We start from the raw sequence: 18,625 nt of genomic DNA on the forward strand, positions 1-18,625 counted from the left end.
AGTAATTCTACAAGAAAAAAAAACATTATTCAAACTCAATATCAAACTTTACATGCCAAAATGTCTTTAGCGTTATATATGCGTACCAACTAAATTAGCAAAATCTTTCTCTCCACCTTTGGCCTGCAGAGGTTCCTTCAGACTGACAAATGTACCGGTACACATTTTATGTCCAAATTGTTTGCCTAGGTATTATTCAGCCCATACTGTCCACCAGTCCCAGAGTGCTTTTAAATGCTCCACCTGACATTAAAATCCCTCAGTGGATGGGTCAAATGCAGAGAACAAATTTCACCCCACTCAGATGGGCGTGACATTCAGTGGTACTTTAACCTTTTAACTGGTACTTTAAAAATTCTTTGAAGACGGCTCTTCAAAAACTGGGCATTTTGTTGCATTCATCTTGCCAATTTTCTACCAATGCAGCCTTTAAACACACATCACTGTAACCTTTACTGGCCTTCCCTACACGTCTGCAGGCTCTGACACTGGCTTCAGCTTTTTTTTTTCTTTTTTTTTTTACAAAACAATTTTGGCCAATCTTACCTTTTCTCCATTTTCTCTCTTTCTAACTTGTAAGCAAACCTTTGATTGTTTCCTTTCCCTTTGCAGCAGCTAATAGCTAACGTTTTTTATGTCGTTCTAGCTGAAATCATTCTAATAGAAGGTCTCAGGTCAACTGTTCACATGTGACAAGATTTGTTCCAATCTGGTGTTTAGATGTGCCACTACATTTAATCAGCTCTGTTTTAAACACATGTGCCATGCAGATCACCAGCTTTGTGTGCTCTGTTTGGAAGCTGCCATAATTTCAAGTGGCTAAACGATGACATCCCTGCACATTTACATGAAGATGCACAGACAGAGCGCAGCAAAAATTCAATTCCATTTGGTATCGGCCTGTTTATTCCTATTGAGGTGTATTTTCATTTGGCTTGGTTTTCTAAGTCGGCTCTATCAGAATACAATGTAAACCAGGTTAATGAATGAAACACCTTTTAAGATACCCTCAACCTTAAAGCCATACACAGATATAGTACATCCCTCGCCCCTTTACCTTCCCATTGTTGTATTTTATTTATCACATTCTGTCCATAATGCTTCTGCCCTGTCTTTATTCTGTTCATGGTTGTGTATTTTGTTTATTTGTTGTGTACTGTAAATAAGATGTGTTCTTACTGTACAATCTGGATAGGTAAAGGTTAAAGGAATTAAAAACCACACTTTATATAAATAAAATTGTTTTCCCTTAACATACCTGCCATATTTGGAGAACAAAGTCGTATGCACGGAGCAGGTTAAACTGGTGCTCGGGTGAATTCCTGTCTGCCATGACAGCAAGCAGTGTGTGTGCTTGTACCAAGCTGTCAAGACGTTGCACCTCCTTCAGACTGGACACAGTCTGTGTGAATGACAGTCCTTGAACAACAGCCAGAGTTTCACATTTCACTGAGTCCGGATCCATCTCCTGAGAGTCTTCTTCTAAACAGAAAATTCAAACAGCCCAAACAAATAGGTTGCTTGATACAGACAGCACAGACAACATGACACAAAAGGACCGGGGTGTGAAGAAACCTGACTCTAATGGTATTCACGCTGATACGTATTTATAAAAACTAAAATAGCAATGAGTATAGGCTAATGTGTACTTACAAGGTAACCAACAAAAGGCCAATATGGCATATTCTATTTTTAGACTGCAGAAAAAGTACTATTAACAAAACAACAGGTATCACACAAAAAGAGAAACTGGAGCATCATCAGCGTCATCTCAAACATAAACCTATCAAACACCCACCAGATTTCATTTTGTACACTTCAGAAACATAACATTTGAAGCTTTATATTTAAACTTTCCATTTATTGCCAGTATTTGTCATGCATTATTGTCATAAAGCTTCAGTTAAACAAAAATGACTAAGTCCACAGAAGACAGAAATGGCACTGACCTGACACAGGTACACCTGTACAAATAAAAGCTAAAATCAAAACGGAATTGACTAGATTAACAGTAGGAGTGAAAAAGTTTAGTCACCGAGCGGTTACCTCTTTTTTCCGACTGCTCTGTTTCCAAATGTAGAAGAATGTCAATGGCCCACTGAACCTGGTGCTGGGCCTCCTCTGTCGACATGTTGTGACAGTACAGCCATGCTCCAAATGCAAGCAAGAAGCTGACCTTTTGCCATTGATTTTCTTCAGACTTGAATGCCATCACATATGTAGAATATAAAGAAAACAGAAGAATCACGCAGATATTGAAAAATCATGCAGCTATTTATACTTGTAAAACTCATCTTAAAACACATTTTCATTATTTAGCTTTATACTCAGCATTGTTTCTGTATGTTTTGGTGCCTGATGTATTTTGTGTCAATTTATTTGCTATTTATTTTATTTACTAATTCACTTACCTACTTCTTGTGTTATTAATGTTGTTATTATTTTATTTACCTATTTACTTACTGGATATTGTGTTATCTAGTTTTACCTGTCTAATGCAGAACTGATTTTTACTCCATTACAGCACTTTATATATAGAAATGGTTGTTTTAAAGTACTATATAAATGCTATTTTACCACACCTTGTCCCTTCAACTTTTTCTTAAACAGCTGCAATGATATCTTGATTCCACAAGATGGTGGTAAGACCTCATATATTTTGCAGACACCATTAAAAAAAAAAGTCTCATTGCAAAGAGCTTGGTTTTTTTGTTTGTTTGTTTTTTTATGTACCCCAATGACTGCACTTAAAATAAATGTTTCCATCAGAAGATAGGTACCACAGTTGGCTGCAGCATTATAATTTCCTTACCATGAGAGAGGTGACTGATTTCTGATAGCAGGTCAGCTGCTGCGTTAAATTGCAGGAACACAGTGCTGCTTTGTGCCACATTAATGAACAATTCTGCTCTTCTTTGCCTTGTAACGTCTGCATATCCATCAATACACTTTCCCCCAGCCGTGCCTTAATCTGTATGCGATGTTTCAGCAGAAGTCTGTGAAGTACAGATAATAACTTTTGAAGTTTGTTCCATCTTCTTTTTTAATCAGTGTTTTTAAGTTTTTACTAACAGTCGGTGTTTGGTGCCAGGCATATCCCTAACAGCATTATCCAACAGCTGCAAAGCACCGTTGTAATCCGTTCTATCGATGTATATTTGAAGCAACAGACAGTACATCGATGATTTCAGGGTTAGGACTTCTTCATCTGCTCACAGAGGCGCACACACATATACAGAAGAGTATAGAATTAAGGCTGAAATACAATGTTAGAAAGTGTGCCTTTTTTTTTTTAAAACTCAGACAGGAATATAGTTTTCCAAAAAGAGAAATAAGAGGAACCACGCCAGGATCCATGTGTGTAGCGCTTACTTGGTGCTTCAGGTTTAGAACTCCCAAGGGGGACTCCTTTCTGCAAATGTTTCACTTTGTCCTGTTTCTGAAACATTAAATGTGAAAAATATTACTACTCAAGTGTATTACGAGAAACAGAGAAGGATACAATATACTGTATGTAGAAAAAGAGATGAAGAGAGGTTTCGATTCATTACACATAATCTACTGTACATTTATCCAGGTTTTTTTTGGGCTGTTTCCCAGTGGAAGGTTTGCTTTCTAGAGGAGATGCCTTGGAGAGCCTTTCTCACTAAGTTTATCCACAAGTTCTATAAATAATGAATTGCTCTGGAGCCCTCTTGTCTATATACTCAAGATTAATAGGAAGGAAACCAATTTCATTTCGAAAAATAACATTAACTATTAACAAAAAATGCTGGCTGCCAAAATTGGCAACCAGCCCTTCTCACGCACAATCCCAGAGAGGAAAATAAATGTGACAGTGAGGATGTCAATATGGCAAAAGAAAGGGAATCATACGTTTGTGTGTTTGGGATAAGTGTGGAGGAGGGCATTAAGAATTGCCTCCAAGGGCTCCTTGAGCTGGTGTCTTTCCTCCAGTGAATGTGTTAGAGGGAGGCAATTGTTCCAGTAATGCCTGGCAGCTGTGAAACATAGTTCTGAATGCCCAGCCTTTTGTGCATACCTGTGAAGAGATGATACATTACAACATGCTTGATAAGCGTGAGGCTGAGTAACTGAATAAGGATCCTTGAACAAGTTGGGTTAGAGGTGTTAAATCAGTACACACGTAAACACAGCACCTGACACTAGACAGAAGCATATCCATAGCTGTTTTGTAAATATGTACATCTCCAATGGACTCATGGATTGAGCTCAACCCTCTTAAACAGGCTGCCGTGCTCAGCATCTCATTCACTGCAGGTAAGCCATACCTGGGGATTTAAGAAGATGAATTAATATTAGATCAAAGATAAGTATTTAGAACCCCAAAAGTTTCAAAGCACAAACATTCTGTAATTTCATTAAACTTACAAATTAGAAAATGAGTGCAAAATTAAACTCTAGATAACATTCTCCTTTCCGTTCCGTTCCGTCTTCAATTCCACTTATTCGGGGTCGGGTCGCGGGGGCAGCAGCTTTAGGAGGGAAGCCCAGACTTCCCTCTCCCCAGCCACTTCACCCAGCTCCTCCGACGGGATCCCAAGGCGTTCCCAGGCCAGCCGAGAGACGTAGTCTCTCCAGCGTTTCCTGGGTCGTCCCCGGGGGCTCCCGCCGGTAGGACATGCCCGGAACACCTCCCCAGGGAGGCGTCCAGGAGGCATCCGAACCAGATGCCCGAGCCACCTCAACGGGTTCCTCTCAACGTAAAGGAGTAGCGGCTCAACGCTGAGTCCCTCCCGGATGACCGAGCTTCTCACCCTATCTTTAAGGGAGAGCCCGGCTACCCTGCGGAGGAAACTTATTTTGGCCGCTTGTATCCGGGATCTCGTTCTTTCGGTCACGACCCACAACTCGTGACCATAGGTGAGGGCAGGAACGTAGATCGACCGGTAAATCGAGAGCTTTGCCTTTCAGGTCAGCTCCTTAACATTCTCCTTTCCCCCAACAATAATTCCAAATGTCTTACCCACTAATACACAAGTTAGTTTTATAAAGTGTGTAAACTGATACGAAGGGCTGCATCCCATACACATATTTATAGGTCTACCTACTATTTTAGGTATGTGAATAATGATTCCAAAATGTCAATGCACTTACAAAAGACAAGGTGTGGTGTTAAGACACTTTGATGCTGCATCCTCGAGCTGCATCGCTCTCTCAGTGCAGCTCAGGACCAAACTATACTCCTTGGCATGGTGGCAGAATGCAGCAAGCTGACACCATGTCTGTAACTCCACCACAGCATCAGTCCAGTTGCAATTAGACACCATGGTCACCAGCTTTTTGTAACAAGAGGGACAAAAAAGGAACAGTAAAGGAAAGGGGCAGAAAATATATAAGAGTGTAATAAAGGAGTGATCGAGTAAAAAAGCGGACAAAAAGATCATTCATAAATGTCACAAATTAATGAGAGAGGGCCAAAATGTGGATACCAAGAGATAGAGACCGGGATAGGTGAAGTGATAAGAGAGATAGGAGGTGATAACTTAGTTATGGGTACAGTAATTCATTCTCAATCTCATGGCATCCGATAGCTCAACGTACGCTCATCATGTCAACTGGTGAAACAATTGAAACACACAAAGATTCAGGTACGTACTGTTGAGAGACTGGGATCGTAACCCTCCAAGGGGCTGGAATTTTTATACGACTGAAGCATCTCCACTGCAATCAGCACACGAGTCATAGGCGACATTTCTTCATTCTGACAAGTTGGAACAAGAACTATCCTTAAACGTTATGTTGGAAACAGTCATCTTTTACGCACATATCAAACTGTTTGTATTCATGGTTGGCTCGGAATTATACATGCACTGAACACATCATTAGGTACACCTGTACAATAGTAGGATTCAATAGAAGAGATGGTATAAATAAGGCATACAAAATAAAAGTGTATAATATTATTATTATGACTATTATTATTATTATTATTACTATTATTATCAGTATTATCATCATCATTATTATTAGAACTGGATCTAATTGCATTAGTGTAAGTTGTCCAGGTGAGTATGTACACATGCAGTGTAAATATGAAATTCTATTTCCCAAATGCCGTGCGTATTAAATTATATAACACACTCACTTGTTTACAATACAAGACTTGTTAATTGAAAGAACAAGAGTTCATGATTGATGGGTTGCAATTAACAAAAGTTATAACATTGCAGTTCTGAGTATGCCTGGGAAGGAACAAATCCCAATTAGTTATGACAAAAAAAAAACATTTGGCTCAGGATTGTAGGAATATGGTGACCGATCAGTCAATTTTAGTGACTAATAATATAATTAGTCTAGTCATTTACTGTAGATAGAAATATGACATTGGGACTTAATCATAATGCTGTGTACACTATGTTATTCCTATATGTGACAATGTAGAAAATGCATGGGTGAATCATAGTACAGAAGATATAAAGAATGAGCAATGCACTTTAAAACTCATTTTAAAAGTCTATGAGTCATTCCTTTTAACATCATCAAAAATAAAGTTGTGTGCTGTTGTGCTATGAATGCTATGTGGGAAATATTTCCTGACAATGTAGTCAGGCAGCATATTACAATGAATGCTGTGGGTGTCAGGGAAATACAAAGTCCAAAATTGTTGGTAATTTTTCTTTAGTTGTATAGCAGAAAGCATGTAGCAACAGCAATGTTTTTTTTTTAAGGCAAGTCTGTGATCTGTCTGTTTGAGTATGGAGGCAATCCATCTTGTTATTCAAGGAAAACACTATTTGTCAGTCCAAAACAAGATTTTTTGTTAGAAAAATATGAACTGTGAATTCCTGTATACAAGTAGGCTAAATCAATCACTTTAACATACTGGATCATATTGCATGTACAAGTACCGCAAAGTACAATACCTACTATGGATCAGAAGTCCAATCAGTCTATCCAACCGTCCATTTTCTTCTGGTTATCTGGGGTCGGGTCACCGGGCAGCAGCTTAAGCTGCCCATTGCACTCTTACTAGTGAAAGCGTCATTGCCCACATAAACATTTTGTACCCATCTTTTTTGACTAGGTATCGTAAAAGTAATTATATAGGTATATTATGTACTGTCACATTTTGGTGCGTTCACCCTGTTTGACAACGACTGACAAGGTTTCTTTTCTGCATCTGACTCAAATTGGCAAACTTTGGTCCTGGGATCCAAGAAAGCTAGTGTAAACAAACACCGCATGATGATATATTCCATAGAGTGTTGATTTCGATCTAACAGATTATTATTCTTGGCTGTGAGGGAGAATGGTACCTTTTCATCTGTGTCTGGTTGACAACCAGTCTGCTGCTGGAGGATCTTGATCTGTACCCACGTCGCCACCAGTTGCTTCTGGACAGCAATGGGTACTGCCTCCCCCGTGGTGTTGCCGTTGGATATGGAAAGGGCATAGTTACACAGCTGAGAGTGAACACAAAACATTAAAGTTATTTTTTTTTACAGGATATACAGTATTACGTAGTGTCTGATTGGAGCAAAAGAAAGCTTTTTGAACATTGAGCAGGTTTCACTGCAGATTAGAATTTCTGTGCTGAACTATGAATTGAGTATTTAGCTAAACATTTTACAGCTATTTATTTGACAGTAGAGAAAGCAGATATATATGACAACAGCATCTAGTTTATTTCAGGACATCTAAAATATCTATCCCAAACTAAAACTGATACACTCAAGCATCTCACTATCACACAACACTCACTGACCTACTGTACCTCAAAAGCTTTCTGGACCTTAAGGAGGGCATCAGGGTCGAGTACAGCAGCTTGACTACTGTTCGTCTTCTCAGATTTCCCTTTTCCCTTGTCTTGTTGATAGGCTTGTTCCATGTTGTCTGGTAAAGCTAGATGCTGGTACAAACCTCGGGCCACAGCATCACACAGGAGCACCAAAAGAGCGTGATTTCTATGGATGACAAAATGTTCTATACCAGCCACTTTGGAAGTTTAAAGCAGAAGACCACTTAAAATACATTGTCCAATTCAATTAAGCAGTGGATATAAACAATATTAGTGCAAATATCAATGGCATCTGGTTCTGAAAAAACGTTTTAGCCGATTAAGTGTCAAAATAATAAAGTATCCTGTAAAGCACCATCTTGGCCAGTTTTGAGCAAGCACTTGACGTAACGCATGATGAAACATTCAAACAGGGCAGTTGTTCTTTTTGGACTTGTATCCTCATTTATTTTTCTCTAAAAATGAAATATTGTGTCACCAAGTATTACCATAATTTAGATAGGGACACTCTTAACCATGTCAGTTTTCATGTTCTTCCTTCAGGAAAGGAAAAAAAAAACACATTTACAACGGCAATGGCTGGAGAATGCAGCGGCCAGACTCAAAAAGGCACATTCTAAAAATTAATGTCGAAAAGCTGAATGTCATCTAATTTCTAAATATATGTTCACATCTCTACTTGTGCCCACTTTATACTTTATAAATATTAGAATGATTGTTTCAAATGTTTTTATTTTATGGATGTGGTCAAGCTGTGTCTGCTTCATATGCACTTTAGAGAAAACATTAAAGTCATCTAATGTACGAAACTAAGACTAGTTGTCACCAAAATGTAAGTGCACATCTTTATTCATGCCCACTTCATACTTTGAAAATATCAGAAAAAAAGTCGCAATATTTTAGATTTTATGGGGGCTGTAAGACATTAAATGCCTGCTAGAGAAACAAAACAAAACAATGCTTTAAAAGTGGTGAATGAATAAAATTATGTTGATTCTTCAAAGATGTGCATCATTGATAAAATTTGCCTTTAGCATATCAAGGCATTTTGCACAGCTTTATAGGTCCAATGTGGTGTTTCAATATTGTTGCCAAAAAGTTTGGAAGACACAGAAACAAAACTTTTGTTTTTAATGAAGGAGAAAAAAATTATGTATTGACCTAAATATGACCACTTTTTCATTTTAAAAAGACATCAAATTCTCTCAATTGCATCAGGTGGTCAGAAGCTAAGTGATAATGTACAACACATTCCTACCCTGTGCATTCCGTCTTTTGGAACATCTCGACCAGACTTTGGAAGGTGGGGATGAGGCAGTTATAGTCTCCAGTAACCAACAAGTGCTTGTTGTAGTTCCATAAGTAAATGGCGGAATTTGCCACAATCCAGGGTTCCCTGATCTGTGTGCCAAGCTCCGCTGCTCGCAAGAAAGTGGACGTGGCGTAGGCAGACAGATCCTGGATCCAGTCTCTGGGTGGAGTTAGATGAAGAAGAATTATACATGCATTTAATAATATGCTATCAAGTTACAATTAAATATCTTGTTTTGTATCTTTACTTTCACCACTTACAGTGGTGAGGTGGCCATAATTTCTTGAGAATAGCACACACTTGTGTATATTACATACACACAAAAAAAAACCTTGAAAATAAGTTTTTTCTCTCTGTTCTCATGTATTATATACGCTTCCCTGATTTATTGGCATCTATGCGGAAAAAATGAAATATTGTCAGCATAGTGTTTTGATATGGAATTTCTTGTGCTCAGACACTCAACAAGCCTTAGAACTGTCACCACTTCCTTTTGTGATAAAGTCCTCCAACATGATCATGCATGATCTCACAAAACTGAAAACCAGCAGAATGTCCTTGACATGAGAGTGTTGTGAAATAGCAATGGGGCGAAAAAGACTTGCTTTGAAAAATACTTCAGTGTGTGTATGTGTCTATGTGTGTTATTCTCGTGAAATTATGGTTAATATTGAAACTTCATAAAAATGCAATAATAACATTTGGTATTTCTAAATATGTGTACTGCCAGTAAATCAAAGAGCATTGATAATTTGGGGTATTGACTGGGAATTATGCGCAGCCCAACTATGTGAACCACTATTCGACCACTATTAACTGTATAATTTATTAATTAAAAAGGATAATAGATAAACATTTATTTTCCAACTATACATATGAGTAGCTTCTTCATGACATATTATATTGGACACCAGGTGTTTTCAGAATTATAACCAAATAGTTGCAATAGTGTTTTTACCGGTAAATAATCCAGTGTGGATCATCTTCAGACACGCCTACATCCTGTGGGAGTACTGCAGGGCTGTTGAGCTGCACACCTTGCGTTTGTAGCTTTTGGGCAGTAGCCTGAAAAAGTAAGATGATTTCACCTTAAAACAATAAACAGTAGTCCGTTGGTTTTACATGAGGGTTACGTTCCAGAACCCCCGACAAGAGACACAAATCTGCAAACCATATATTTAAGTTATCTTTCACATTTACAAGGTTCCTGCAGTTGAGAAAATTTAAATTCAAGACTTTTAATTATATATTTAAATAACATTCATGAGCAACTAGAGTCAAACCACATCACGGTTTTGTTGGTTCCGCTGTTGTGATTGCGTTATCTTACCACAAGAATAATTTGGTTAATTATATATATATATATATATATATATATATATATATATTTTTTTTTTTAAGAAGAACGGTTTACAATCATAAAATCCTACTTATCATGTGTCAACCTTTGTTAAGACTTTTGAAAGATTGCTTTTAAAACATTTATATGTCAATTAAGACCTTGTTCTTATATTCAAATTCAATGCTTTTTAAAACCTTTCTAGGATCTACGAGAACCTTGACATATTTTAAATTGGTGTCTTGGTGACCAACGTTTTTTAAGTAAAGGATCCCAAACTCGCGAAATGATCTTGTCTTCGACACACTCTTTCATGATGGCTCACACTTACGGCTACATAAATCTGTAGTAACATTAGTTGAAAAATGACCACCCCAAAATCCTGCTGTACTTATACAATATGAAATTGGATATGTACCATTGAAAAAATATGCAATAAGGCGTGAACCGTGATATACATAGAATACAAAACAGAAAAATTGAATGAGAAAAATTCCCCGTTTCACTCTCGTCAATGCATCTGTCCAAAAATTCACGCAAATGCACTATGAGAAAGATAAGTGTGAGGGGTCTAAATACAGAGTTTCACACACCTATCAGTTAAAGATTTAAAAAAAATAAAACTATGTTCTTCTTACCATAATTTTTAGGAAAGATTTCCATACCTCAGCAGTGATAAAGCATATTTCGGCTAAAAGGCGCCACTTCTTCGCACAGGGTTGAGTTTCTTCATAGCTGCTAAGGCTTTCGGCAGAGCTGTCTTCCTCTGAACACTTTGACTCTGCATACAAATTGGGCAATTTACCAGTTAAGCACAGAGTATATTGACCAAATCATGTATAAATGGCAATAACTATTTCTTGTTCACATTGATAATTAGACAAAGCTCTAAATCTTACGTCACCCCTTTTAATCTATTAAGATTCTAGATAACACAGACAAAACAAAACCCATATTTATAGGATTTCATGGAGACAGAGTGAAATACAGTAATATCACTTTGACGTTACAAATTCTGACCCTGTATACACACAGCAAATGTTTTCAATCAAGTAAGATGTTTAATTCACCACTGTTGAAATATCAGGTTGTTGTTTGCGGGTTGTGAGTTGTGACCAAAATTTTATGCATATAGCCTTCTTAAAGGTAGCTAATAGAAGCAATAACTGACATCTTATTGAAATGTAAAATTATGCTCAATAGTTTTGTTCCTCAGTTAACAAATACAATTTAATATTGTTTTGTTTTGTCTTCTGGCCTTTTTAATACGCCTTTTCTGACCTTCAAAGATCCCTTCATTGAACATCTTACTATAACATTTGGACATCTTCGATCTCGCTTCATCATAGAGCAAACAGAATCGACCAGCCACTCTGCACACGTCCCAGACTTCCTGTTTTCTTGCCGTCTTTGCAAGTGTCGCCCACAGCCTTAATCTAACACAAGAGAAGATATACTGTACACATCAAATTGTAGATTATGAACAACTTTCAATATGGTTATTTTCAGTGAAAAAAATCTGTCAGGTTTTCTCAAGTTGCAATGATTTTCAGATGTGAGGTTTAACGAAAGAAATTGGCTGAATCAATTTGCCGCCACACACACAAGGTACCTCTCTGTGTTGTCAGCGTTTTCTCCTTGACGATCCAGGTATCCATCCAACTTCTGTACAGCTGCATAGTAATTATGAGCCTCAGCGGAGAGCTGAGCTATCGGTCCACACCCAACACTGGCTTTGGTAACTAGTCAAACACAACTCAATGAATGATGTTGACAATTTGCATATTCATAATTTATTAGGAAGGTATTGTAGAGGTCACTAACGCACAAAATATTCTATTTGTTATGTTGCAGTTTCTTAAGACTTCAGTAATGGGATATCATTTATTTAAAATGGATTAAATATGTATGTTTATTTAATCAAAAATGTACGCTGCAGGATGAAGAAAGTGTGTAAATCAATGCTCGTTTCAGTCATGTCAATGGCGATTAGAACGGAACTTAAAAGAGAGCTTCTTGTTTAGATCTTATTAAGATGGCCGTGGTCTCAGCAGCACTAGGGGGCATTTGGTGTAGTAATAGGATTAAAGAGAGGTTGTGACTGCAGTGTTCGAAATGCTACAGTGTGTACGGTACTGTATATGTGTGTGCTGTTGATAATCCTTCACTCTGTTTGTTATCTATGATCATTGGTGTTAACTAAATTACTTTTTAATTAAACTTAATCTCCCATGGTTCTTTTGAATGCAGCGATACCACGGTAAAGGGGGAAACAATGTTATTGTAGGATTAAATCTATTTATCATAGCCTATAATGCTCTACAAACACATAAAGGAGGAATGTGATGCTCACGTGCCAGTTCGACAAATTGCATGCAGAATGAAAATCGTTTTTTCAACTTCTGAGAAAAATATTATATTTTAAGATTGGTCGAAAGCAAATCGATCCACAACTATGTGAAAATGAATGTGAAATAGGAAAATGTGTACTTTTTGAGATGTTGTCGGCATTCAGCACCATCTGGAAATCAGCAGGGGCCAAAAGTTGACCCACAGTCAGCAGTAAGGGACGGCAATCTGTATTCTGTTGGGGCTGCCTGTCCTTGACCTGAAAGAAAAAGAGGGGACTTATTGCCAACTACTGTATACTTAAGGACTGTAAGGACTTCCTTATTTTTCCTATTTATCCAGCTAAGAAAGTCGGGGCGCTAATTTGCAAACCGCCAGACTTTACTGTTCTGTCTCACTCTGTTGGTTGTTATTGTGACTGTGAAGAAAAAATTCCTTGCGTGTTTACATACTTGGCCAATAAATCTTATTCTGACTCTAATATAGACAATAGTTTTTATTAGAGTCTCATATAAGAGTAAATGTACTGACTCTAATAAAGACAATAGTCTATATTAGAGTAAGAATAAGATTTGGCCATGTGATCACTGCATATAGTAAACTTAATGTCAAAATATGTTGCACCCCTAGAAACATTACCATAAAATGATTCCCAATATAAAATTGATTACATTGTATTAAATTCTTCAACGATATGGCCACACTCTGCAATAACATTTTTTTTATTTATTTCTTTATAAAAACAAAGATAAAAATTGAGATGGTTAAATTAGCTTAATAGCTACTGTGTAACTTTGTGCTTTCAAAACACATCAACTTAGCTTGAAACAACACAAAAAGTCAATTAGGTTTGAAAACAGACCTGATCAATTGCCATTGAATTAAATGTAACTGAATCGGAGAAACAGGATTAGCATGACCTGAGTTGCTCCAAAAAAGAAGCAATATCGCAAAGCCAAAAAGCTGCATCCTCATCATCATCATCATCATCATCATCAAGTAACCAATTGTAAAAATGTTTGCAGTATGGTCATGTAATGAGGGAACATTTTGTTTTTGCAACTTCTGGCATGATTGATTTGGCAGTTTTTTATGCCAGATATTTTTCCTTACACAAACAACCATGTTTCTGTTTATTTTTTGCGGATGGGTATTGGAGGACTGGCCGGGAATATCGTCCAATTCGCCTGCACGAAAGTCAGCAGAATCTATGACACAAATGTTATTACTGTATTTGATTTTGTAAAGGGGAACAATAATTTTGACCTTAACTGTAGCTATAATTGAAATGCACCTACAGCAACTTACTTTTATGTAAAATGATTTCACTCTTAAGAAACACCAATTAAACTGTCTTATTAAAGTTGGAGATTTAAAGGGCAACGTATATATTTTATTGCATCATCTTCCATCCCTCCCTAATAAATGTGACTAGCAACCTTTCCCTCAAAAATTCTACCTTGTGCAGCTTCCAAAAACGTGAGACACAAAGTGGTGCAAACCTGCTGCATAAGCATCGCCGCTTTATCCTCGGTCCGAGAGGGCGTTTGATAAAGGTTTCTTCTTAGCTGGAGGAGATGGAAAGCTGACGACAATCTTTCTTTTTGTGTGCCATTATCCAGCAGCATGGCTTTCTGGAGGTGAGTCATCGAAGCCTCAAGGAGTCCATCTTCCTCTTCAGTCACTGCAAGCTCAGCGTGGACCTGACATCGAACTGGGAACAGCATGCTGGAAAAATGAAATTGGAACTCTTAGAATAGAAACTAATAACAACGTTCTGGACTAACAAATAAACCCACTAGGGTTATACCAGTCTATAACTGCAAATAAGAAAACAAAAAAAGCCCAAGTGGAGCCCTGTGGGCTCTCTCCCCTATGGCATAACCCTGACTTTCAACTTAACAACCAACCGTTTTATTTAGGTGTGTGGGAGCAGAAAGGAATTACACATCTCCACCATCTCTTCTCAGATAATATGTTTATATCATATACATCCTTGCTCCAAAAATACAATATAAAAAACGGAAATTTTTTACATTATCTACAAGTTAAAAATATGATAAAGAAAAAAATTCCAACACTTCGGGGTATGATAAAGAAAAAAATTCCAACACTTCGGGGTACGCTCCAACCGCCTGTTTTAGCTAAAGATATTAACAAGCTTTCTCCGACAACAACAAAAAAACTTTCAAAAATATATAAGTTACTTTCATATACTGATAAAATGTCTTTACCCATCTCGAAATGGGAGACAGACTTGTCTATAGCACCGGAATCTGACTTTTGGATTCAAGTTTGTGAAAACGCATTTAAAATGACAAAACACACAAATTTACAACTTATCCAATATAAAATTATTCACAGAACATACATTACTCAATATATGATTAAGAAAATGGGACTCTCAGACTCCGACATTTGTCTCCAATGTTTACAAAACACTACAGACACTTATGTTCATGCTTTATGGTTATGTACTCCGGTTATGTATTTCTGGACTAAAGTCTTAGAAAAACTTTCCGCTATTTTGGACTGTAGGATACCTTTATCTCCAAACTTGTGTTTGCTAGGTGACCTAACAACAACTGACTTACCACATAAACAATTTCAATCTACACTTGTAGCCCTTACTATCGCTAAAAAAACAATTCTTGTTAACTGGAAAATAAACAAACACTGAATATCGACCAATGGTCTAACCTCCTCATAAATCACATTTTAATGGAAAAAATATCTGCCTCAAACAAAAACCAAATATCAAAATTTATAGAAACATGGTCTACGTATATAGAATTTTTTAACCTAATTCTGGTTACTTAATTCTATCTGTTAGCGAGAGCCACTACATTGTGATAACTTACATTGATGTTTCTGCATTTGGCAATTTATTATTATATTATATTATTAGTATGGGATTTTTTTTTAATGGGCTTTAGGTGAACTGATGAATACACACACGCACACGCACGCACGCACATGCACATGCTCACCCACATACAAAAAAAAAATAATATATATATATATATATATATATATATATATATATATATATATATATATATATATATATACTGTATGTGTATATGTATATACTGTATATGTATATATAGTTAAAAAAAAACATTTTTTTTTTAAAAAGGAGAGCAATGATGATGTCAAATCAAATGAACAATACTGAGCTCTGAAGTAGAAGAAAAAGAAAAAAAAAAAAAAGAAAAAAAAAATCTTAATCTCTATTTACATCCCTACTCAGATCCACTTTATCTAAGCAAAAGATGATTGTGGCCACAGTGGACACTGTGGATTATAATAAAGCAGCATTTGGATCCGGAATCAACAGGTTAAGCTAAGGTTAGCGTGTCTGTTTATTTTATCTCCATCTGTCTGTCCTCAAATCAAATTGCTATTATTTTGAAAACTCAGTAGCTAGTTTTGTGCCCTAATGTGGGAGCCACTATGCCTGTAACACTGGCTACATGCTCATAGTGTATACAATGGCAAGCATCTTCCCTTGGTCTTGGCAGGATAGGGATTCCTCCACTCCTTACTAGAAAAAAAAAATTGTTGATTGTGCATTCGGACGAAGGAAAGGTGGGAGAGAGTGCTGCACACTTCCGTTTTACGTATATTTTTTTCATGTAAGCACACTTCCGTTTTACACATTTTTTTCATGTAAGAGAAAGAAAGAAGAAGAAGAAAGAAAGAAATTAAAGTATTGAGAATGGAGATAGATGGATGGCTAGACATTAGACAGATAGTTATTAGCACCAAAACCAAATCTGATTATTTTATGTTACGAAAACCAAAGGATGAATCCCCAAAAGCTGCACACATTATTTACTATAGATAAAATTAGGGATGCACGATAATATCAGTGGCTGATAATTATCGGCAATTATCGACCAATTTGCCGTCATACAGATAAACCAGATAATCAAGAAATCCACCGATAATAACCGGCTTGCCGCGTTGGTCCATCTGTTGTGGTTGTGGCTCAAGTTGTGGCCAACTCCTCAACCCCTCCCCTCTCCTATGGTTGTATCGCATATTTGTGATGTCATAATGCGCGCGACGTCATGTTCACATAAGATGCATCGTGGCTACATGGCAGGCTTGACTGTTTTGTTTTGGCAAACTCAAAATGAGTTATTGGTTGTCTTTGAAGCAGAGATATCAATAAAATTCAGCTTCATGGTGCTTTACACAATGTACTGTATATGTTAGACTTATAGGACTCGAAAGTATATTTGTATTGAAGTTAATTTTGCAAACAATTATCGACATCTTCACTTTCTAAATTGTTGGTTTATCGGTATCGGTTGAAAATAGCATTATCCTGCATCCCTAGATAAAATCAATGAAAATGATTACCATTGCATGTCCTCTAGTGCGTGGGCCACCCGCGACAGAGGTGTCTTTACGTGTCTGCGGAGATTATGCTGCAAGAGTGGAAGACAGAAACTCCACTGCGTCGCACACACCGCCTGTACAGCTTGAGGGTCCCCCTCTCTAACTGCAGCCTGCAGACACTGGTTTAGCTTTTCTATCGCTTTTAGACGGGCCTAGGAGAAAAACAAAATCTTTTGAGTGCGCTATTCTCAAAAATGGGGATATGAGGTCAGCCAAATCTGGTTCTTTATGATAATAGTGTATCTAATAATATGATAATAGTGTATTAATAATGTATGCAATAATAAAGATACTAATAAACATAAAATTCAATTTGAACAGCAATTTCACTTAAAGTACAGCCATTAATTCAACTCATGTTTAAGTACAAAAATAGCTGACTAATTCTAAAGTGAAACGATTAACTTTGAACTGCTGATCAAACTACTAATGTTACTGCTTGATTAATAATATGTTCTGAGATGTGTCTGATGATGGAGCACCTCCACACTGGATTTGGAATAGTCATTCGTCTTTGTCTCTTTCTTCCGTAGGTTTATTTCACAGTTGACACACTCCATTATTATTTGTTCACCGATATTCTAAAGGGAGAGAGCAATTCAAGGTTCAGTGTTAAATGCAATGAGAAAATGATTTTTTTGCATTTGAAACACAAGTAGCCATTTATACATTCGATATGGGCATGTACGGCATTAACTTTTCTTGTTATTGCCTTCACTTCAAAAATACACCATTAACATTGTGCTAAGAATAGTGTGTATACTGCACATACTGTATGTATGCGTATCTTTTCAATGCCTGGCTGTTATATACGGGATTACTATGCAGCCTTGCTATGGCTTGAAGGCTTTAGGACTACATTGGGCACTCACAATCTCCCCTCCTGACTTTAGCTTTTTTAAGCATTTGGCAGCCACTTTGTGATTCTTTGCTTGTAAAGCCAGTAGAGCCAGCTCCAGCAGGAAGGACACTCTGAAATTCAAGACAGAATATAATATGAAATATACCATTTAAATCGCAACTAAACGGTAATTTGAACCATGAGAAATGAGCAGGTGGTTGTATATCCATGTGCGAGTGAAGACAAGAAATAGTAGGGTACTGCGTGTCAAATCTGGAGGTAGAAGCTTTTGCCAAATTCTGGGCCACCAGAAGCTCTGACATAATGAAAACCATTATTCTAACTCTTTGTCTACTGCAATAATGAATACACCTTTTCACCATAATGTCACATATACTTCAGGGGGGGCAAATACAAAAAGAAATGCTAGGAAAGCAGGATGCGAGGGATGATTTGAACCCTAGATTCTTAGCATTCCTACTAGCTCCCCCTCTAGCATCCAAGAGCATTTCCCAATGACACCACTGGTGAAAACTCAAATAAAAATCCCTTTATGTCACACGACCAAGGCAAGGTGATTGAGTCAATGGCCTGAATGATGATTTATGCTTT

At 37.1% G+C, this 18,625-nt stretch overlaps 1 protein-coding gene across 2 annotated transcripts in view; it reads right to left on the reverse strand.

Moving 5' to 3' along the window:
* cfap46 (cilia and flagella associated protein 46) overlaps positions 1–18,625 on the reverse strand; it is a 50,898-nt gene that overhangs the window by 24,911 nt on the left and 7,362 nt on the right. The window contains exons 11-32 of one of the 2 annotated variants that reach the window (XM_077582487.1): positions 18,045–18,144; positions 17,655–17,753; positions 17,134–17,324; positions 14,265–14,490; positions 12,904–13,021; positions 12,026–12,155; positions 11,725–11,849; positions 11,079–11,194; positions 10,033–10,139; positions 9,021–9,233; positions 7,739–7,928; positions 7,281–7,427; positions 5,621–5,725; positions 5,119–5,300; positions 4,161–4,292; positions 3,877–4,042; positions 3,373–3,439; positions 3,073–3,208; positions 2,813–2,996; positions 2,047–2,200; positions 1,950–1,964; positions 1,259–1,482 (exon numbers count right to left, since the gene is read on the reverse strand). In XM_077582487.1, coding sequence (XP_077438613.1) covers positions 1,259–1,482; positions 1,950–1,964; positions 2,047–2,200; positions 2,813–2,996; positions 3,073–3,208; positions 3,373–3,439; positions 3,877–4,042; positions 4,161–4,292; positions 5,119–5,300; positions 5,621–5,725; positions 7,281–7,427; positions 7,739–7,928; positions 9,021–9,233; positions 10,033–10,139; positions 11,079–11,194; positions 11,725–11,849; positions 12,026–12,155; positions 12,904–13,021; positions 14,265–14,490; positions 17,134–17,324; positions 17,655–17,753; positions 18,045–18,144 — 3,127 coding nt within the window. The remainder of the gene's footprint in view (positions 1–1,258; positions 1,483–1,949; positions 1,965–2,046; positions 2,201–2,812; positions 2,997–3,072; positions 3,209–3,372; positions 3,440–3,876; positions 4,043–4,160; positions 4,293–5,118; positions 5,301–5,620; positions 5,726–7,280; positions 7,428–7,738; positions 7,929–9,020; positions 9,234–10,032; positions 10,140–11,078; positions 11,195–11,724; positions 11,850–12,025; positions 12,156–12,903; positions 13,022–14,264; positions 14,491–17,133; positions 17,325–17,654; positions 17,754–18,044; positions 18,145–18,625) is intronic. The other variant, XM_077582488.1, reaches the window with a different exon arrangement.

This window comes from Vanacampus margaritifer, chromosome 12 (assembly GCF_051991255.1).
Source record: "Vanacampus margaritifer isolate UIUO_Vmar chromosome 12, RoL_Vmar_1.0, whole genome shotgun sequence".
NCBI lineage: Eukaryota > Metazoa > Chordata > Actinopteri > Syngnathiformes > Syngnathidae > Vanacampus > Vanacampus margaritifer.